Source organism: Diabrotica undecimpunctata, chromosome 7 (assembly GCF_040954645.1).
Source record: "Diabrotica undecimpunctata isolate CICGRU chromosome 7, icDiaUnde3, whole genome shotgun sequence".
Lineage (NCBI taxonomy): Eukaryota > Metazoa > Arthropoda > Insecta > Coleoptera > Chrysomelidae > Diabrotica > Diabrotica undecimpunctata.
The window spans coordinates 134,097,572-134,120,995 of NC_092809.1; the positions used below are offsets into that span (position 1 = coordinate 134,097,572).

At 32.2% G+C, this 23,424-nt stretch overlaps 1 protein-coding gene across 2 annotated transcripts in view; it reads right to left on the reverse strand.

Moving 5' to 3' along the window:
- The window catches only part of LOC140445867 (uncharacterized), a 73,312-nt gene that overhangs the window by 12,248 nt on the left and 37,640 nt on the right, over positions 1–23,424 (reverse strand). For both annotated transcript variants that reach the window (XM_072538265.1, XM_072538266.1), the window contains exons 4-5: positions 19,290–19,608; positions 2,970–3,235 (exon numbers count right to left, since the gene is read on the reverse strand). In XM_072538265.1, coding sequence (XP_072394366.1) covers positions 2,970–3,235; positions 19,290–19,608 — 585 coding nt within the window. The remainder of the gene's footprint in view (positions 1–2,969; positions 3,236–19,289; positions 19,609–23,424) is intronic.

Genomic DNA, 23,424 nt, shown 5'->3' on the forward strand with positions numbered 1-23,424 from the left:
ACCACATGCATAATAAGCAAGTAAAAAAAATAGTAAAAAAGAGACTGATTCACATTACATGTTTTCCTGGACATTATAAACTTAGTTTTCGAGGGCATAATAAAAAGTTCTGAATTTGTAAATGGGGAAAATTTTTTCGATTTAGCAAATTTTTTATCTAAATATGATGAACTGTTAAAAAATAATTTAGATCAATCCACCGTATTTAGAGGTACCTCGAATAGGATACAAAATTATTCGATCAAGTCTGAATCAAATTATGTTCTGCAAAAAATTAAAAAAGAAACAAAAGAAGCACAATTTATTTCTATTGGTTTAGATGGAACTACAGATATCGTCAATTTAAGTGAATTGTCGGTTGTTCTGTGTTACATCAAAAATAATGGGGAAATACAAGAACGATTTTGGGGATTTTTTGGATATAACTGTAGATAGATCAGCAGAAGGTATATATATATATATATATATATATATATATATATATATATATATATATATATATATATATATATATATATATATATATATATATATATATATATAAATAAAGTTTTATTTTGAGGTTGCAGTCATAAATAGGGCAGGAAAGTAAAACTCTTTGTTCGTTAATCAAGCTTTCGCAAAATTTATTTGCTTCTTCAGAATATGCTAAAATATGGTATTAGTAAATACAACGAAATTAGAACTAAATAGCATTGTATAAAACTAGTATAAAAACTTACAATATGAGGTTAATCCATTAAATTTTTAAATTTACAAAACATTAAAACTTAACTTATTTTAAAAATTGTACATTTATGTAAGAACAATATTCCAATTTAATTTAATTTTGTAAAAATTCATAAATTAAATTGGAATATTGTACTTACATAACTGTACAATTTTTAAAATAAGTTAAGTTTTAATGTTTTGTAAATTTGAAACTTTAATGGATTAACCTCATGTTGTAAGTTTTTATACTAGTTTTATACAATGCTATTTAGTTCTAATTTCGTTGTATTTACTAATACCATAGAATAAAATGTCATGAATGTATATATATATATATATATATATATATATATATATATATATATATATATATATATATATAGACATGTTTGTAAAATAGTTGAGGAACGGGACTGTGGCTCTAAACTTGTCACTCAAAGTTATGATGAAGCTGCTGTAATGGCTGAGTACTTTAGAGGACTTCAAACCAAATTTTCAAAAAGCAATTTTTGTGCACTGCTTTGCACACAGTCTAAATGTAGTTCTAAAGCAATCAATAAGACGCAAAGACAAATACACTTTTTTCTATCTAAATCGTCCAAAAGGACACATGTTTTAGATGATATTTTTCATAAAAGGTTTCCTCAAGCAGCTAACACCAGATGGAACTACATTGGGAGGTTGGTAAAAACAGTTTTCCAATATAGACAATCTCTAATAGAGTTATTTGAAAGTATTTTGGAGCATAAAGATCAGTGACCCTGAACCTGTGAATTCCTTAACAGGGTATTTATAATTACTTAAACAAGATTTTAGGATTAGGACAAACAAGAACAGCAATCCGACAACTTAACTCAGTATGGTGGGATAGACACCTAAATATGAAGACAAAAACGCAGATTTATAAAACATTAGTGCGAAGTATTATGACATATGGGGCTGAAAATTGGATCATAAACAAGAAAAACAGCAGTAAGATAGTAGCAACAGAGATGGAATGCCTGCGAAGATGCTGCAGAGTAACAAGAATGGATAGGAGAAGTAATGACGAAATAAAGCAAAGAACATCAATAGAAACAGACATACTAACATATATAGAACAAAAAAGACTAAAGTGGTATGGACATGTAAGAAGAACTAGCGACAGCAGATGGATAAAGAGAATAACCGAATGGAGCCCCATAGGAAGGAGGAAAAGAGGACGACCCCGAAAATCCTGGAGGAACGAAGTAGACGACGCCATGAATAAGAGAGGACTAAACGATGGAGAATGGAACAACAAAAAGAGATGGAAACGGTTGAGCGAGGGAAGGCAGTGAATACTGTAGAATCCCTAAATATATATATATTAAACAAGATTTTGATTTTAATTTTTTGCTCCAAGTATTTTCTAAAATATTTCCTTATACAGACATTTTATTTGATGTATTGCAGACTAAATCAAATAATATTGGATTTTGTATTCAAAAAATTAACGAATTCGAAGTCCAAATCAATCCAAATCAACAGACAGATAAAACAATTTGATATCATCTGGCCAAAAGCTTGCAATCTCGAAGATATGGAAGCCAAGCGAAAACGGATTGGAATTGACAATGTAAGTGACACAAAAATATTTTATCATCATCGACTTTTTTGTGAAATTATATATAACATTTCCAAACAGCTTAAAGAAAGATTTAAAAACCTTCGTGAGTTAAGATTTGAGGAGTTATGCAATTGCAATAAATATGCCAACTCTAGTTTCCCGGAAGGAGCTTTTATCTGTCTAAAAAAGCATTGGATAAAAGAATTGGATACAGTATATGGTGAGGTTTCAACATTAGGTGACTTGGTGATGACAATACCTGCTACAAGTGCGTCTGTGGAACGAAGTTTTTCTGTACTAAAGCGGATTAAAAACTTTCTCAGAAATTCCATAAGTGAGGAAAGACTAGCTAACGTAGCGATTTTGTGAATTAAAAAAGAACTTATTAAAGAACTGTTTGAAAATCCTAGTTTTTATAAGTCGGTTTTAAACGAGTTTGCCAAGGATGACAGAAGAATAGAGCTGCACTACAAGTAAAAAGTTTAGTAAGTCTTTTAATAATTTAATTTAATTTGCATCCCATTCTTTAAATGTCAAGGCACGCCACTTCTACACAGTGTAGTTTTTAATCAAAGCTATTAGCAATACAGTCAATACAAATGTAATTTATATATTTTTCATTAATTTAAAAATGTTTGTAAATAGAGTGTTAAAGAATGAAGTATATTACCGGTGAGGACATGTTTATCTGAAACCAATGTTGCGGAGCATTTGTAGTCATACTTGGATCCCCTCTTCCAGAAGAAAGCGACGAGCCAAGGGTATTGTCCAATCTCAGTTGTAGTGGCACCTAATATAAAGGGTACTAACTCGTTTTTCTGTTGTTCATTACTAGCCACTCCGCATTTGAAATCGCTATTGAACGATGGAGATGTAAATGTTGCCGGTGGGGATGGACTGGTAAATGGTGCTGTGGTAAAGATTGAGTCGATAAGTCTGAAAACATACAGAATTGGTTAACTTGCTGTAAGATTGTATGCTCTTTTTTCACATAAATAGTTGCTTGTTCAGTTGGTTGTGTTAAATGCATTTATATTAATTATAAATTAAATATCAAAGAACAGACTGGACTTAATTCGCCATTGGCTTAATTGGATTAATTTTCTAAAACTTTTTTGTAGTGTTGGCATTGGAAAAGAAATTACCAAACTATTTTTGTTTACAAATCAACAAAGAGGGGTTATGTTGCTGGAAGATGTTTAAAATTGATGTTTTTCTTTATTTCTTTCAAGTTTCTCTATTTTGGTGTCATTTTTTGTATATTTTTTAGTCCTATTTTTAATTTTATTTAATTAATTTATTTTTTTTAATGTTTTTTCTTTTTTTATTGTTATTTTGTTTTTTTTTGTTTAATTATCTTTTTTTTTATGTTTTATTTTTTGATTTTTTAGCTAGCAAAAAAAAGGGTTTATAGCCTTGGCAAAACCAAGTACCTGGACTATTTTTTGTTTACAAATCAACAATGAGGTTTGTGGTAGTCTTCTTATCTTCTTAGAGCTCGGTCTCCATACGGAGGTTGGCAATCATAATGACTATTTTTATTTTTGTACTTGCTGCTCTAAACCTTCATTAATACCAATCACGTATATTCTTCAACCAAAAATTCTGCTTTCGGCCAGCATATCTTCTTCCTTGAACCTTTCCCTGTATTATGAGTCTCAAAATTTCATATTTTGGTCCTCTCATTACGTGGCCTAGGTATTCCAGTTTGTTGTTTGTATTGTGGTGATTAGTTCTGTTTCTTTGCCAACCCTCTCTAGTGCTTCTCGACGATTAGAATTCTATTAGTCCATGATATTTTTTATGGTCTCCGGTATAACCAGAGTTTGAAAGCCTCGATTCTTTTTAAAATTCATTTTTTAATGTCCAAATCTTAGCTTCATATAATAATATTGACTATTTCACTAGACTATTTTTAACTGAGAAAACGTCATAGCAACGCCATGTTTCATACTGACAAAACTCCTTTCTGCACGTGATTTCTCAGCGACAAAATTAAGACCGATCCGTCACGAAGGTGTTAGGTAGTTCTATTGTTGTCAGTTTGACAAACGTCATTGAGGCGTAATCAATTTTGGACAGATAAAATGAATCCAGACGAAAAGTCAAGATTTGGATGCCAATCAGGTGAAGAAATCAATTTTCGGAAAATGTCCCATTGAACACGAAGGGGTCCAGAAGCTCTATTTGGACCCACTTTTCGGAGTTCCAACGGGTGAGAATTACACAACAAATGTCGAAATATTAAATCGAATGGACAGAGAACGAGAATTGCTGTCAATAATAAAAAGAAGAAAAACTGCTTATCTGGATCATATGTTTCGAAATTTCAAGTACCAGTTCTTAAAGCTTATTATGGAAGGGAAGATAGAAGGAAAACGGTGCATCGGAGGAAAGAAATATTCATGACTTAAAAACATAAGGAATTGGACAAACCTCGATGCCCATGCACTCTTTAGAGCCACACAAGACGGAGAGGAGTATGCCAGAATTGTCGTCAACATCTACTAATTGGATAGGGCACCATAAGAAGAAGAACGGGTGAGAAATTTTACGCTTGAAGGATGTACTACCATAACAGTACTGGCAAAAATTCTCCAGGATTATGCCTTTAACATGAAAAAAGGCAATGGCGAGGACTATAAAAAGTCATCCGTAAAGTCAATGTGAAATACTACAGCAAAAATGGTACAAGAAAAATATTTTACAAAGTACGGCATAAAAATCGACCCTTTCACAGATTGTTCGAGCAATTTGTGTAGCCCCGTCCCTGATGTGTGTTGCCCTTAACTCCTCGATCGAACGAGTAAAAAAAAACCAGTCAAGGGACACAGCAGTGACCAGTTCATCTCTAGACATTAAGTGTGACAGACGTAAATAGTTTTATTTGTATAACCAGTTTTTCTTTCAATATAGTCATCAAACCACGTCTATTAATTGTTTATTAATCATGAAGAATTCATTTTAACACTTTACACAGATATATCTTTCAAATGTGCTAGATTGGCTAGAGATGCCAAGCGGAGGCAGCTTCAAAGTGTTTAATACAAAGGAAAACTCGACTCAAAAACATTATCTACCGAAGAACTATTAAAAATCATCCAAAGTTACAACGAGGAAACCCCCGATGGAGCACAAAAAAAACCTCTACTCATTTGAACTTGCTTTGAGAGGCAATAAGGCCATAAACTGCAAACAACTCAAGGCGTTTCGAAAAGTTTGGCAAGCAACAAATGGCTAATAAGAAATTCGTCAAACGAAAATTTATGCCCAGTTAGATTATTTTTAAAATTAATGGAAAAAAGAAGACCAAAGATTTTATCAGACAGACTCTTTCTTACCGTTTACCCAAACTGCAAGGATGGATCTTGATTTAAACTGTCCCCTTGAAATCAACACCGTATCTAAGTGGACAAAAATGTCAGCTAAAAAAATTGGAATAGACACAAAAAACATACAATAACAAACTATTCTCATCGATCTTCAGCTGTGCTTGAACAAGACTGACCTTGTTCAAGCAAAGTGTTTCTGAACATGAGTTAATTAAATTAACGGGTCACTTAAATGCAAGCTGTCTAAAACTGCATCTGGATTTCAGTCACCATCAGAAGTTGATCGAAAATCTCAGAACAACAAATGAAGCTGGACCTTCGAGTTCCCAAATGCTACAGATCAATAATACACAAAATCAAGCTTTGGTAGAAAAGAATGGGCAAACTACTATAGCTTATACTAATTTTACATTTAATATTGTATACAAATAAAAAAAGATTATGTTTCGTTGATATGGTGCATTAATTGTCTCGTGAAATAGTCTTGTCGAATATCATTCGAGAGAAACTTATTTACCGGCAAAATTTTCTTCTGGTTTTATTGAAGTTTGTTGCCTTTTAGCAATTTTTGCTTATAAAATTTTGACAAAATCATTGGACTGACGTCTCGTGATTTAACTCTCAAAATTTAATTCGCGAAAATTGCCAGGCAACAAATTTTCATACCAATCGAAAATATTGCCGGCAAAATTATTGTCCTTCTTATGATATTATACGAAAATAAATAACATCGAATGGTACGTAGTCTGATTTTCAAATCAAGATTTTTGTACGTTAGAAGTGGCTTCATTCATATAAATGATTTTCTAACAATCTCTATTCGGCTATTTATTTCTGCTGTATGATCAGTTATGCTAGTGTAAAATGTTTAAAATTTATTTTTATTTATTTATTTTTTCAGTTTCTTATCTTGAGTGTCAATATTGGTGTCTATTTTTTCAGTCTTATTTTTTTTATTTGTTCTTTGTCACAAGGTTTAAAAGGGAAGAAAGCTACAATGGTTAAAGAAGTTACAAAGAGGGGAGCAAAGCGCTTTGTAGCTACTGCTAAGGAAAGACTGTCTGCAAAGCTGTATGGAGAGTTGCAAACGTCCAAAGAGATGAAAAGATTATACAGCATTGCTACATCCGCTATCCTATGCAAGAACAACCATCAAAGGACGTGATTCACGTGCTGCAGGTTAAGTGTACGGATTGAAGAGTGTTAAGATTCGATGTTGTAATAGACCAAAGATGGTATGAGTAAATACCTTGTAAAGTTACTAAATGAAGAACACCAAAAGAGACAGAGGATGCAGGGACCCCAAATGAAAATGTAATTCCGGGCATAACGAGACATAAGGTTTTTGAGGCTTTAAATTGGATAAAGAATTCTAAGGCAGTAGGACTTGATGGAATATCTGTAGAGGTTTGGAAGGCTCGAGGAGAGGAAGAGGTTGATGTGTTGTCGCAAATTATGAGTAGGATATATAAGAAGAAGGAAAATATGCCTAATACATGGAGGGAGAGCATTATGGTACCACTGTATACAGGTAACGGTGACATTCAGGACTGTTAAAATTATAGAAGGATAAAGTTAATGTCGCATACAATAAAACTGTGAGAGAGAACTGCAGAACGATAGTTAAGGAGAAAGAAATCCATAAGAGAAGAAAAGTTTGGGTTTAGGCCAGGAAGCAGGATAACGGATGCATTGCTTTCTTTTAGAGAGTTGATGGAGAAATATGGCGAGGAGAAAAAAGAGCTACCTTTGGTATTTGTAGATCTTAAGAAGGCGCACAACACAGTTCATAGAGAAGAGCTATGGAGATATATGGAAGACAAATAAGTTTCTAAGAAGTAGGTAATGCTCGTGAAGGATATTGTATGAGTGAGCGTACGCAAAAGTAACGACTTGTGTTGGATTGACCGAAAGTTTTCTAGTGCAGTTTGTTTTGCATCAAGGCTCGTCACTAAGTAGTCCCTACCTGCTTAACATTATTATGTACGTACTGACAGAGAAATTAGGGAGGGACTCCTTGGTCAATGTTCTTTGCGAATGATATCATGTTAGTGGAGGAGAGCAAAGACTTTAGATTAGCAGGTCGAAAACGCAGTATATGTGGTTGGGAGGATCAGTAGATAAATGTGTGTTAGTAATACATTAAATTTAATATGAAAGGCATTATTCAATAAATCAGAAATACAAAAAGAGAAAAAAATCTATGGCAAGAAATGTTACCGATAGACCCCAACGGAGCATTTTAGTTAAGCACTTTACAGATTTAAAATAGTTATAATATTTTTAAATATTGGTTGGAAGGGTACGGAAATTTTGCTTGGTAGGAAATGTATATACTCATCTTATAAGCAAAAACGATAGCAAATTTACGAGTATCAGCTTAACAACACTAATAAGTTAACACACTTAAGTTTTCAAATTCATGACAGAATAATTGCCAACATTTCCAATGGAAATGATAAAAAGTTCAACAGATTAAAAGAGACTGTGCTCAAGGTATAAAATTTTCATTAACCTGTAAAAATTGAAATAATACCTAAATACTTCATAAATTCTACTTCATTACTGGTTTGAAAAACTAGAACAAACAACTACTTATGGTTTACTTATTCTAATATTTACACTACTTTTTCCAAACTTAATTTAGCATTTACACATGTTAATCAACAAATTTTATAATATAACAAAAAAAAAGATATATGGTATATGCAGTGGCCATTTTACAATTGAAAGGCATCTTAACTTAAGTCAGACATTAAAAAGAGAAAGTTGTCTTTGACTACATATTCCTTTATAATGTAATTCTCCTGATTGCTGAATTAAATAAAAGCTTTAATCTACAGAGGTTATTGATACATATTTGTACGTAACTTTGTACGTAAAATAAACAAAATCTTTTTTTTTCTCAAAAACTAAAACCAAAATAATGCTGTAGAGGAAAGTCGCCTAATATTGGATACATTTTTTTCAACTGCTACTTTTTACAAAAAAATAAATTCTAATTTTGTTTTGTTATTGGTAATTTATTGGTATAACTATCTATTATGTTCTGGTAGGATTGAAATTACTCTAAAATATACCTGTAGGCGATAAGAAAATGTTAATAAAAAACCCAATTTTGACAGTTCACAAAATAGTCGCCTATTATTAGATAGGGTATCCGATATTAGGGAGAAGCTTATTTCATATACATGTACAATGTAAACAATATATTTGTTATTTTGGTGATTACAAAATATTAATTTGATTTCAGTAAACGATATTTATTATTCTGAAAGGTACAAAAATAAATAATAAAAGGTAAATAGTGACTATCCATCCATACCAAATGCGCAAATTAAATTAATGTTGACTTCATCACCACCGCAAGCTTCATGACACCATCTGTAGCATTTGCAGCAGCGTATCCATTGTTGTCCAGCTTTGTTGGAAGAAAAAAATTCAAGGCAGTAGGTGCATTCCACATCCGCTTCTTCTTGATCCATGTCATCTTCAGAATCAACAAACGGCATTTCTTGCTCAGACTCTGATGAATCTGAAAAAAAACGACTTCTGTTTTCCTTTTGTTTTTCGATTTAATTTTTTGCTTGGGTTCTTTGCGTAAATTAGTATCAGCGTTTATGTTTTCTTTTATTTTCTTTAACTTTCTGCATGTATTAGTCAAAGTTTACCACTTTCTTAACACCGCTTGCAGTTTTAGGCGATATTGCTTTTTCAAGAGCTTTTTTTGTAAGGCAATTCACTAATTAAAGCAGCTGCACCAGAATTCTTTCGTTTAATTCCTGATGGACCAGGTAAAACAGGCATAGGTTTTAAGTCAGGTGGTCAATGATAATGTGCTTGGGCTTCTCAATAGTGTTTGGAGATTTATTTTAGTTGTTATTATTGTCACCTACAAGATAAGTTTCTAACTGTTCATGGATTGCAAAATCTTGATCATAAAACAAATCTCTATCAAATGGCATAATGCCACATTTTCCAAAACCATGCAATGAGATTTCCATTGATGCTGTCCATAAATAAGCTTTTGCAAACAAACCAGCAATCTGGTACGGGAAAATTGTTCTACCAGGATTATTTCTTAACCAGTTTTCGATATGTTGGCAATATGTCATTAAAGGTCCCATAAAGGCTACATCTAAAGGTTGTATCTTACGAGTTGAGTGTGGAGGTAGGCATACTACAATGAAATTATTTTCTTAAACCTTATTAATAACATCCAAGTTTCTTGTGTGCGAGTAGTGACCATCTAAAACTAAAATGACAGGATCTTCGGCGGATGGCTTAGTATGGAAAATAAAATTATCCATCCACTGCGTAAATAAGTAGGATTAAATACAACCAGAAGGATGACATCTTCGAATTGCTCCAGGAGGGGCTCCATCCATCAATTCTGCTTTAAAGTTTTTTCTCGGGAAGATCATTATTGTAGGAATGTAATACCCATTTGCATTCATACATATGACAAATGTCACAAGTGAACTTCTTTCTGAAGTTGTTAACGCTCCAATTTGTTTTTTTCCTTTCAAGCCTATAACGTTAGTCTGCTTGTGTTGAACAGCTGTTATCCCGGACTCGTCAACATTATAAATCCTGCTTGGATTAACTTTTATCTTTTTTAGTTCTGGTTCCAGAAAATCATAAAATTTCTTAAGATTTTCTTTAGTAAATCTTTTGATTCTGGCAGCAGGTACACCTTATGGCGTTCGAAAAGAAATAGTCTTGTTACACTTTAAAAAATGCCTTAGCCATTTTCTCGCTGCAATAGCCTTTGAATTAGAAAATGACTGTGGCAAATTGTTGGCCAAAGAGTTGATTTTTCAAGGTATTCCAGTGGATTTTCTTTCTTATAATAATATTTTAATGCAGCTTTTGGTACGTCGTATGCTTTCGCTACTTTTAAATATTCCATCTCCTCATTGAGTACAGCCGAAATTACAGAGGCCATATTTGCTTTCTTCTTTTAGAGGACATTCTGTAACAAAATCGTTCTTCAGTATAGATACATAAAAAACGTTGCTTATATTGGATATCCAATATTGAGAATTACTTCTATGTCCAATATTAAACACATTTCTAAATTACAGGTTAGAATTTTTATAAGATAAACAGACAAAGATTTCATGACTAAACGTACATAAATATGTCAACTTTAACATTCATTACACTACCGATTAAAAACATTTAAATTTTTGACGTGACAACGTCTTAAATTAGGTTGTGGCTCGGAGTCACTCATGAAAAAGTGTAACGCCCGCTCACGTCTGTTACGATGAGTCACCGAACGAGATAGAGGCCCGCCGGACCGGCGAATGCCTTGCGTCTCTCTCCCACTCAAACATGATCGGTCCGCTGCGCGCGCAGCACTAGAGAATTAGGCGCGTTGAATCGGTGCGTGCTTGTGTCTCTGTCTTTCTCGAGCGTTCTTGGCGTTGGAAAACCGAGAAAGCGTCATAATACAAGTTCACACGTGTGGTTAAAGTATCGTCAGCTGTGTCTGTAGTGAAAATGTGGAGTGCTTAGATTCGTCATTTACAACAACTACAACAATAAAGGTAAATAATTGTACACTAATATTTCATTATCGTAAACTATGATTGATTGATTAATTGTTAGATTGACACAAAAGTTGAGAAACTGAGTTTATAGGTTATGTCATACTATTGACAAATGTTGATAGTGTTAAGTAAATTATTAGTTTAAATCACTCTGCAATCAATCGTAATTCAGTCGATTGAGAAGAAACAGCGCGTTTCAACTGCAAACAACTATTGTGCAATTTAATAATATTCATATCAATAAATATTCTACCGAGAAAAAGACGTTGTCACGTAAAATCTTCGCCCGTAAAACCGACTTTACAGGCAACCGATTTTTTTTACCTTATTTGAAATGTTTTTAGCACTAATAAAACGAGGTGAACTCAAAAAATGTATGGATGTGCGTTTCAATAAATTTGCAAGTATGCTAAGATGTCCGATCTTTAGATTCTACAGCGAGCTCTACGTTAAGTTTTGAATCATAGTCTAGCCATCTGTGGATAGATTTCACCTATTATTCTATTTGTTTTTAAAATAATTAGCTATCCAATGTTAGGCGTTTTCCTAATATTAGGCGGCTTTCCTCTAATTATTATTTTTTGTTAAATTATAACTCCAAAACTCACATATTCCAAAAAATACAATATTTAAAAGTCCCTTCTATTTTCCGATTAAAGGGTTGATTAAAAATTTATATATCTAAGAGGGTATTTAATTAAACGAAGAAGCTATGTACCAAGTTTAAAAACTCATAAAAACTTCTCCTTGAGGAGTTATTGCCCTGCCGTATAGGCAGGCAGACAGGAAATGACACGATTTCTGATTAATTTTCATTCGTTTCTTTTGAATTTCCTTGTGGCTGATATTTTCGATTCCCATTGGTATATCTACAAATTTTCAGAATTATCTATAAAACCAAAAATTGTACGGCCTGTTTTTCTTTTTGCTTACATAATATTAAATATTTATTTAAATTAAATGTGCTATATACGAGTACACAACATTACCTAAATGATCTAGTGTGAGAAAAGATATCTGGGAAGCAAATCATTTAGTCAAAGGATTATTAACTGTTTCTAATGTCTGAGTTTTTACTAAGACTCATTATTTAAAATATAAGTATGTTTATTTTAGAGAATCTATCATCAAGTTAACTACTCAATTATGTAAATAATAAATAGTTTTCTCTTTGGCTTTTTATCCCTTCAAGTACGTTTGGAAAAAGTTTATATGAAACATTCGTTTAAAAGTATATCTACCCACAAATACTATAAACAGAAGTATGGTTATGTTAATTGACAATATTAAAAAAATAAAAAGTTAAAAGTTTACCAACAATTATTTAAACATTAATTTTTACACACATCTTTATTAATAAAAAAAAATATTAATAGAATAATAAATTCGAATGGAAAATCGTCACGTGATTTAATAAAGATTTGTTTAAAAATTAAATGTGTGAGGTTAGAATGCAAATATTTACTTAAAATTATTAACACGTATCACGACAACAAAAAAGGCTTTGTTCCAAATGTTGTAATATTTATACCTAAATAATTTTTATTTTACGTTCATTTAGATAGTAGATACAAAGAAAACATATTTGTTATTATTATTTTTGTTGGTTATTACCTCTCAGGGCATAAGGTTTTCTTTTTCGATCTGGGAAATTTTACGTTCCCCTAAAAAGTGCAATCCTTTATCATCGACCTAGTGTCTTAATAATTATAATGTTAGTCCCAGATATGCTCAATTGGGTTAAGATCGGGACTGTGTACTGGCCATGGTAGAACTTGAATCCCGACCTCATTAAGGTACTCACGGGTAGATCTTGCTGTACGGCAACGTGCATTGTCATGCATTAGTCTGAAGTTATCACCAATGAATGGTACAAAAGGCATGGCATGGTCTTGGAGAATTTCTTGCACGTATACTTGGGCATTCACACTGCCTCTATCGAACATAATAAGATCAGTACGCCCTTCGTAAGAAATACCTCGCCAAATCATTATTGACCCTCCTCGGTAAGCCACTGTTTCGGTTATAGCGCATGCAGCAAAACTTTCATTTTGACGCCTATAGACACGTTGGTGTCCATCTGGACCTTTTAGGTCTATTCTGCTCTCATCTGAGAACAGTATATTCTTCCATTCCGCCATAGTCCAGTTAGCATATTCTCGCGCAAAATGAAGTCTAGCCCTACTGTGTTGTGGGAGCAGTTGTGGTGCACGAGCAGGACGAAAAGCCCTCAAGTTTATTTCTGACAGTCTTCTTCTAATCATTTGTCTACTCACACTAACGTTTCTCACCCCAAGAAGAGACCTACGAGCTTCAGGAGTGGTGCAAAAGCGATTTCTCAATACTTTAGTGACAATGAAGCGATCACCTCGAACTGAAGTGCATCGTTTTCGGCCTTGACCTGGCCTGCGGTTGTACAATCCTGTTTCCCGAAATCGTCTGATGGCATCTTGTACCGTAGTTCTGGGTACATCGAGTATACCAGCGATATGACGTTGACTGTAACCAGCATCAACTAAAGCCACTGCCCTAGCAGCATCAGTTGGAACGAGTGGCATTTTTAAAATCACAAACAATAAATAAGCACTAAAATTTCAACTTGAACAATATTCGCTCACAATGATATAAAATTACAATTTTAATTGTTAATTTTAATTACAAATTTAATTTTAATTACAAATTGTTCAAGAATCGTTAATAACACGGAAACAGATTTGCAACAATGTCATACAACGACTATAAGTATGTCAAAAATCCTTCGATGACACAAATTTAGGAAACAAACTGTCACAGACAATATAAACAAAACAGTAATAAAGGTGGTGGGGTTAATTTTGCTGGTGAGTTAAATCTTGTGTATTGATGAAAAACATAGCTAGTTGTTAAACTACCTAACTTTTGTATTATCCAACATAAACGAATGAATCAAAAAACAAAATGTTGAGAAAATATGAGGACATAGTTAGGTTTTAATTTCAATATTTTATAGATGCTATAATATTCCACAGGGTGATGCAAACTTTAAGAAAAAAACACAGTTTAATTCGTACACCCGGTATACAATGAAGATTTACCTGTTTAGCAACAATATTATTATAACGATATTATCAAGGAATAAGGCTATAACATATTAAAAAATCACTTAAATGGAACAACAGGTTTAGGAGATATAAGACATTAAAAATTACCCATTTTTAAGGTGGCCGGTTAATTTTGGCCCAGAGTGTATATATCCGGTTAAAATATCCACTTTGCAATATAAAGTTTATACTGAAAAGAAAGCTTAGCCTAGTATATCTGTATACTCAAAAGTGGTTATAAAATTAATGGAGCCATATTTAGATTTTGGTAGAACACTATATGCGTACAACTGGTATATTAGTCTTACTTGGGCAGAGAAATTACTGGATAGGCAAGCCTTTTTAGTAGGGACACTTCGAGCCAATAGGAAACGCAATCCAATTGATGTTACTAAAATAAAACTAAAAAAAGGTGATATTGTTTCAAGGAAAAATGATAATGGTGTAATAGTCTTAAAGTGAAAGAATCGACGAGATGTGCTTGCTATAAGTTCGAAGCATATGCCTTCTATAGTAAATGTGGTACAAAGACGAGAAGGCAAACTTAAACCGCAGGTTGTAGTAGAATATTATGCAGGAAAATCCTTCATACATGTATCGGATCAAATGAATTCGTATAATTTATTTTCAAGGAGGTCATTGAAATGATACCGAAAAGTTACCTTTGATATTTTACTAAATATTGCCGTTGTAAGTGCCTTGTCACTTTATTCTAAAGTACCAAATAAATCAATAAAAATAACACAATTTAGAGAAGAAATCATCAAAGATATGCTTATAAACGCGATTGTGTAATGCCTGCTAGTAATTTACACAATTTAGTAAAATGTTTAAAAAGAAACCGCTGCAGCTATGGTATGGGGATATTGTTACCAAGTATGGGAGACAAACAGCACAAAAGGATACTCCACGTGTGTGGACAAAGTGTTTTGACTGCTTTTTTAAGGCGCATGCTGCCATACTACAGTAATTATTGGCATTTATCTTAAGTTGTCGACTATTTTTTTTACCGTTTTTTAGATTTAAGCTACTTGTTAACTAAATATTTAAGTTAAAAAAAGCGTTGTTATTATACTTTGATAAACGACCGTTATAAGAAAAGTATTATACCATCTAGCTACGGGTAAAAATCATGGAACGGTTTTCTGAGGCCAAAACTTTAATTTCTCCATATAAAATGTACAAGCCTAGTGACTAATTAGGTACACAGCATGCAGTTTTGTGAGTTATACTAAGTACCATATATGGCGCTCAATATTTGAACTTATCTTCTGGACTGAGTACCATATGTGGTACTCAAATGACTCTTTGGCAATGTAAGGAAAAAGAGGCTGGCCTCAACCTGTTAATGACAAAAGTTTAAAAGTAGGATAAAAACAAAGTATTTGGGAATGTTAATTTAAAGATAGAGTTACTACACATAAAATGATAACTAAGAAGGGTAAAATTATTGTGAAAGGTAATAGTTTTAATTACCTATGATCGGTATTATAGATATATGGGTATTACGAGTATAGTTATATACACAAATCTAATACCTTAGAACGTTTCACATTCGCCAAAAATAATACAGGCAGAGTGAGGGCGCGTGAAGGTCAAACTGCTAATAAACTATTGATTAAAAATAAATTATACGCCAAGAGAGCAACCTTCTGTACAGGAAGCATAACAACGTCTGCTTGAGATGGTTAAGTTTTTAATTTTTATCCAGTTGCCCCAAAAAGTTTTAAACGGGAATTTGGAAATTCCTAACAAGTTCCTTCTGGGAAGTTTAGCAAGTAACCTTTTCCGCAGTAAAGACATTTTAATAGTATTTCGTTGAAAGATAGAATTACGGCGTATCTCTTTATTTACCAAATCTAAAGAAACAGGTAATATCTTAGAGTAGATACAAAGTAGATAAATAGCCAGGGCTATTTATTTACTCTATTTATTTTGCAAGTAGTAGGAAACATTTCTCCAGATACGTATTATCAAACTACTGTTCACAGAAGACAAAGAGGCTGAAATACAGAAATACAGATTCCAAGTCTATTCATCATTATTGTTAAAAAAGAGGGCCAAATGATTAAGTTGTGTACCAAAAAGTACAAAACTTTTCTCCAAGCGCACTAAAATGCTGAATACATACGCGGACATATAATCACAAAAAAAAAACAATATTCATTAGTTGATTATGGCAAAAGACAAAAGAGTTATAACAGAGTAAGCTTATTTGGTATCAATTGTATCTTCATTTAAAGATTAAAGATTTTAAAATTGTTTTGAAGCTATTTTCTTGTGGCATTTTAAATTAATTACTATTTTAATGGGAATAAGCCACAATTGAAGGTTAAAGTAAGTTTATTGACGTTTCAATTACCACTTCAGAAATCGTTCTCAAAACACAAACATTAATAAATTAAACAAATTTTGTTTTTTTTACTTGGTGAAAATTTTTTCTAATACTTTAATTTTATCTGACTCATTTATATTGACAATTCAGACATATATTATACATTTTAAAGTACTTTAAAATGACATTGCCAATATTGCTGAGTTGCGTTCCTGGGACGAATTTATTGTGAGATAGTTCATTCGATGACATGAAATCAACTTTAACTTGAGAATATCTGTCACAAAAATCATAGCATGTAATTCGTCTTTAAAAAGACAAGCACATGCCATAATGGCAGTAAAATTCTCCTGTTAATAATTCTATAGTAAATCACGAGGAAAAGACCAAGAAAAAAGATTGATGTTCACTCATTCTAACATTTATTGGCCTTTATGTTTCACCTAAATAAAAGGTATGGCATTCACAAGGTATTTTATAACTACACTTCTTTGTCCTTTCTTCTTCATTGTTAGGTTTAGTTTTAGACAAAATAAATCTCAATGTTTTTGTTGTTTTGAATGTTATTGAAATGTTTATCTTGAATGTTGAAATTTATTTCCTATCCTTTTAAGTTTTTCTGACAATCCTTTAATGAATGTTATTGTTAGGTGTTATTCTTTGTGTATGTTGTAGGATATAGGTATCGACCGAATAGAACAGAACAACTTAGAACGACAGTACAGCATACACAAGGAATAATACGAGGAAAATAACAATGCCATACATAAAGGCGTATCAGAAAAACATAGGAAATAAATTTAACATTTCAACAACATTCAAAACAACAAACACATTGAGATTTATTTTATTTAAAACTAAACCTAACAATAAACAAGAAAGGATAAAGAATTGTATTTATAAAATAACTTGTGAATGCGATCAGTTTTATTTAGGTGAAACATCAAGGCCATTAAATGTTAGAATAAGTGAACATCAAGCTTATATTAAAAATAGAGAATTTGATAGATCTCAAATATGTAAACACGCATGGGATAATAAACATCGGGTTCAATGGAATGATTCAAGTATAGTCCTAAAAGAAACGTATGGTAAAGAGAAAATTAAAGAAGCGGCTCTAATGAGACCAATCGTGTCGCAAATTCCTCGGCAGAATGCAGTAGGATCTGGTTACCCATATTAAAAGAGGAAGTTAATAAAAGAAAAATACCAGTATTAGTAATTCAGTAACATATCGAGGATACATCATTTATGTTTTTTAAATAACAAATATAGAAAATCAGAATTTGGTGTTTATTAAGAGTAAAAAAGAGTAAAAGAGATTTTTTTTCTGAATTTTTCCTCATGATTTACTATGGAATCACTAACAGGAGATTTTATTTTCATCATGGCATGTGGTTGTCTCTTTAAAGACGAATTACATGCTATGATTTTTCTGGCTGATATTCTCAAGTTAAAGTTGATTTCATGTAATCGAATGAACTATCTCACAATAAAGTCGTCCCAGGAATGCAACTCAGCAATATTTTTAATATCATTTTAAAGTCGTCTACTTTAAAATGTATAATGTATGTCTGAATTATCAATATAAAGGAGTCAGATAAAATTAAATTATTAGAAGAATTTTTCACCAAGTAACAAAAAACAAAATTTGTTTAATTTATTAATGTTTGTATTTTGGGAACGATTTCCGAAGTGGAAGTTGAAGCGTCAATAAACTTACTTTAACCTTAAATTGTGGCTTATTCCCGTTAAAATAGTAATTACTTTAAAATTATTTGACTTTTTACATAGGAAAAATGAGTAGTTATAATAAATATACGAAATTCTTCTTTAATACGCTTACTAGACTTGCTAAAATAATTTACTGATGTTATTGCTTACCTAAAATTTTAACTTTAAATTGTGGCTTATTCTTATTAAAATAATAATTAGGTACTTTAAAATTATTTGACTTTTTATATAGGAAAAATGAGTAAACTTCATTCGTTTTACATATTCCCATCCGTCAACAAACGCACGTGAAAGGCAAACAGGGTCGTACTGAGGTATATTATGTGATTTTTAAAAATATTTACTTTTGAAACTATTAGTGTAAGAATTTCTTGAAATTTAATCACTGTGAGCAAAATTTAATGTTCCATTGAAGGAAAATGTGCTAAAATAAAATATTTATTAACTGAGAATAACAACAAAGTAAACATTTTGAATAAAAAAGCAACACCTTACAACTTAAATTTAAACAGAATGGCAAGTTTGGATCTGTAACATGAGAATACGTCTGGCTTAAAGCAATAAATTATATTTAATAGCCTCTTGACGAATGAGAGGGCAAATATCAACACGGGCTCATGTTTACAGATGGGAATTTGCTAAATGAATAAACTTTAGTTATAATGAATATAAGAAATTCTTCTTTAACACGCTTACTAGACATGCTAAAATAATTTACTGATGTTATTGCTTACCTTACTTCATTTTCATTTAAAAAATTTATCAAATTTGCTATACGTTTATACTACCTTAGTTGAATGCATTTCTACTTTTCCAAAACACCCACATAACGTTTACACCCGACCTCTACTTTGTACCTCACATAATTTTAACATACATACCTCTGATTATAAAGCATGTGCATAAAAAAAGAGAGTTTTATGAGTTTTATAGTAAAATATTTGAATATACTTCTGATCAACATCCGCATCACTCTCAGTAGGGTTAGGAACGGTAGGTTGTTTGATTGGTATGTCGGTGTCCTTAGTAGGTGTCACCCATGCGTCAGGCTGTCGTTGTGGAATCTTAGGCGTTATTGGCGTGACTTTAGGTGGAGTTGGTGTTGGTATTGGATGAAGTACCGATGGTTTTTCATTTGGTCTTTTAATAGGAATGTCGTCATCTGAAGTATCTGGTTGAGTTTCTGGTTTGTAGAATCCTAATTTTTGTCGTGAAAACTTGAAGCTGATTTGGGACCAAACATTTGTTATTCCGGGTGCTCCTGGTATTACTAAAATTAAAAATAAAGAATGTATTATTATTTTAATAAATGACTAAAATTCAAGTTTTCAAAGAGAATGAAGATATAGTTTGATTAAAATACTGATATACGAAGAGATTATTTTATCACTAAGTGTAAAGTTAATATAAGTTTTTGATATTAAAGCACAGAACAGCTATCTAAAAGGATTGACACTATCAGGATTTATATAGATTCGAGGATTTTTAGGACATAGTTGAAGTACATAGAAACTTCTTCTTCTTTACGTTCCTTGTCCTCCAAGAATATTGGCAACCAGTCGCATGATCTTTACTTTATCTGCAGCTAACCTAATTAGTGTCGTGGAGCTGGTTCCATACCACTGGCGAATGTTCTTGAGACAATCTCCTTCGTTGTCTAATAATACGTTTCTCTTTTTTTCCCTGAATAATTACATGTAGTGATTATTCAATTATTCATAATTACATGCAGTAATTATTTAGGGAAAACTAGAATACAATACATTTAGGATTTCTCCCCACGTGTGTAAAGTATTCTAATTTTCGATGTATGTAATATACTGCGACATTCTAAATTTTTCTATTACCGGTCTGTATTTTCAATACTTTGTCTATAAGATATAGATATAGATATAAAACCTCTATCAGATTCAACATGTAACAAGACCAATCCCGGACCTCTTTGTTTTGGATCATTTAGACCAGTAGTCAAGCCTTTTAAAAATGCATCCTTATAACTGGTTATGGTTGAATCCATCCATACCTTATTTACTGTATCCTGCTGTATTTACTGTCCGATATTTACCCAACTTTCATCCAAATAGAAAATATTGTATTCTTGATTTCGATAATTCTGTATTTTTCTAAGAAATTTATGCCTCCAATTTATTATGTCAGGACGTTCCATCATTACTGCTTTCTTTCCTCTTTTTTCATAAACAACCCCCATCTCTCGCAATAGTCGATATAGAGTACTTTTGGAAAATTTAAGCAAATGTTCGTGTAAATTAACGGCATCCAGGATAGCTTTGATTGTGGGAGGTATGTTCTTTAAGAAAAATTCCATGTGAACAAGTCTTCTCAGTAGGCTCCTGATATTCTCATCGTAGGTAAACTATCGATTGGTTTCCTTCTTGGTCCGTTTACGTGGGTTTTTTAGAATTTTGGGTAAGTCTCTATTATGATCCAATCCTTCGTGACGAATTTTTCAGACTGTCCTATCGCTAACACCCAGCGCTGTACTTGTTATAGAAACAATTTGTGTTGGAGTCATATCGGAATTTGTTTTTGTTGTATATATCAACATATTCAAAATAATTTGTCGCGCATATAAATCTAAGATTTGTCCTTGTTTGATACTTTTCACCTCTAAATGCTCCATGTTTTTAACACAGTACATAAAAAAGTTTAAAAATAAATTGCACTTATTTTTTGACAAGTTAACGTACCTTCTCGAATGCACACACAAAACAGTTAAACCGTTTCTACAAACTGCAAAACTGCTATAGATATACGCACTCGTATAACAATTAGTAGATACTATTATCAGGAAAATTCTAAATGGGTATTTAATTACAACAATACCGAAATTTCTACACGGTTAAACCTTTTCTACAAACGCCCATTAGTCAATAAGCTATTCTACGAATTCTACGACTTTTACTTCGGAGGTCATTACCGAAATACAAAATACTAATCAATTACAAAAATTTTGTTGTTAGTAAAAAAATTCTTCTAATAATTAAATTTAATCTGACTCATTCATATCGGCAAATCAGATATATTAAACATTTAAAAGTAGAAGACATCAAAATGATACTGCCAATATTTATGAGTTGCAAGGATTTTATTGAAAGATTGTTCATTCAATTATATGAAATCAACTTTAACTTAAAAATATCAGTCACAAAAATCATAGCATGTGATTAGTGTTTTAGGTTAAATCTTCGTATTTTGTGCTAAGGTATCTCCAGTTACCATATGGATAACTGTTAATGAAATACCCTATATAAATAATACTAAAATATAAATGATGTATCCTCGATATATTTTTGACTTATTTACTAATGGTGGCATTTTCTTTCTATTCATTTCAATTCTATTCAAAAGGTCTCAACAGTGCTCAACAATTGATAAGGATCGAAGTAATATTTTACTCCAGAAATAGCCGAAGTTTGTAAAAATTTAATATAATTAAAGTAATATTGATACCCCGACTTTATTATCAATTTTAAATGAAATAAAATAAATTTTGCCATTATGGCCATTTTTTACTAGGGTCAGCAAAAAGTTGAATATTAAAGTCGTCTATTTTCATTAATTCTATTCAAGTCATCATACTAGCATCTCAACAAACTTTTAAAATATTTGAAATCATAATTACGATCCTTAACAATTGTTGAGCACTATATTACGACGACGTCCGAATATTTTCTGGAACAGTCATTAGGGCAAATCAGTGAATGTTAGTGCAAAATTGCAAGTGCTCCGTGTGTAAGGGAGTGTTAAGTTCGAAGCCGGCTCTGCCACGTTGAGGCCGACGATGAACTAGCAACGCTGCAGCGTTTTCTTTCATTTGATTAACATTGTCCGTAAGAGCCAACGCTGAAATCTACTGGTGAATCCGAGTTTAGAGAGATTATTAATTTTTATCGCTTCGAATACATATGAGTGTTTAAAATACCCTTAAACTTAAAAGACCCTTTTAGTAATAAATTATGTTTCGGGCTATAATATTCCATAAACGAATGCGTTATCTTGTAAACCTTATTTAATGTAAGTACTAATTATACATCGCTTTTAAAATATATTTATTTTTCAGTTACCATCTAGAGAAACTCAATATTTTGGGGTAAGTCGTTTACTGTTCGTTATTAATTATTTGCGATATTAAGATATCCATTTTTTGTCTATTTATAGAGCCCCACTGACAATTCAGTTAGGAATTCTACTACTAGCTACTATTAGGAATTTTGCTACTATTCACTCACAAGCTGCTTTTGTCACGTCGAGGACAATCACCCTTGGTAATATTTTTGCCGAATAGGTAAAGATATCGTATTTCAACATCCCAAGTGCCGTAATCTTGCTTTTTGTTGAAGATATAAGTTTGAGGTCAGTCTTATATCCTTACCATCAAGTCCTGATGTTTTTAGGATATCGATTAGTTTTCCATGTGGTACTTTATCAAATGCCTTCTCGAAATCAATGAAATATGCATACACATCGCAGTCGACATCCCTGTCTCTCTGTATTAGAACTTGCAAACTAAAAAGTACTTCTCTCGTTCCGAGTCCTGCTCTGAATCCAAATTGAACTTCACTCAGGTGTTCTTCTACTTTGGTGTATATGCGCGAGTGCATGATAGCAAGGAGTACTTTAAGTACATGTTTCATCAAACTAATTAATCTATGTTCTTCACATTTTCTAGCGTTGGCTTTTTCAGGAAGTGGAATGAATATTGATAGTAGCCAGTCTTTTGGTAAGTAACCAGTCTCGTAGATGTTGTTGAATAGCTTCGTAAGAGCTGTGATTTAGTGTGCCTCTAATAGCTTTAAAATTTCACCACGCACCTCATCAGGTTCTGGTAATTTCCCATCTTTAATCCGCTTGATGGCCATAGTCACTTCTTCGTTTGTTATTTCTGTGCCGTAGGGATTGTTTATTTCAGTCGGGCTTCCTGCTGCATCTTCGAATAATTCTTGCATATATTCTTTCCATCTTTGTAATTTATCTTCAATGGTAGTCAAAATCTGGTCTTCAATGTCTATAACTATGCCTGCATTGCGTTGTTTTCTGGTATTCTGTACCTCTTTCATTTTTTTGT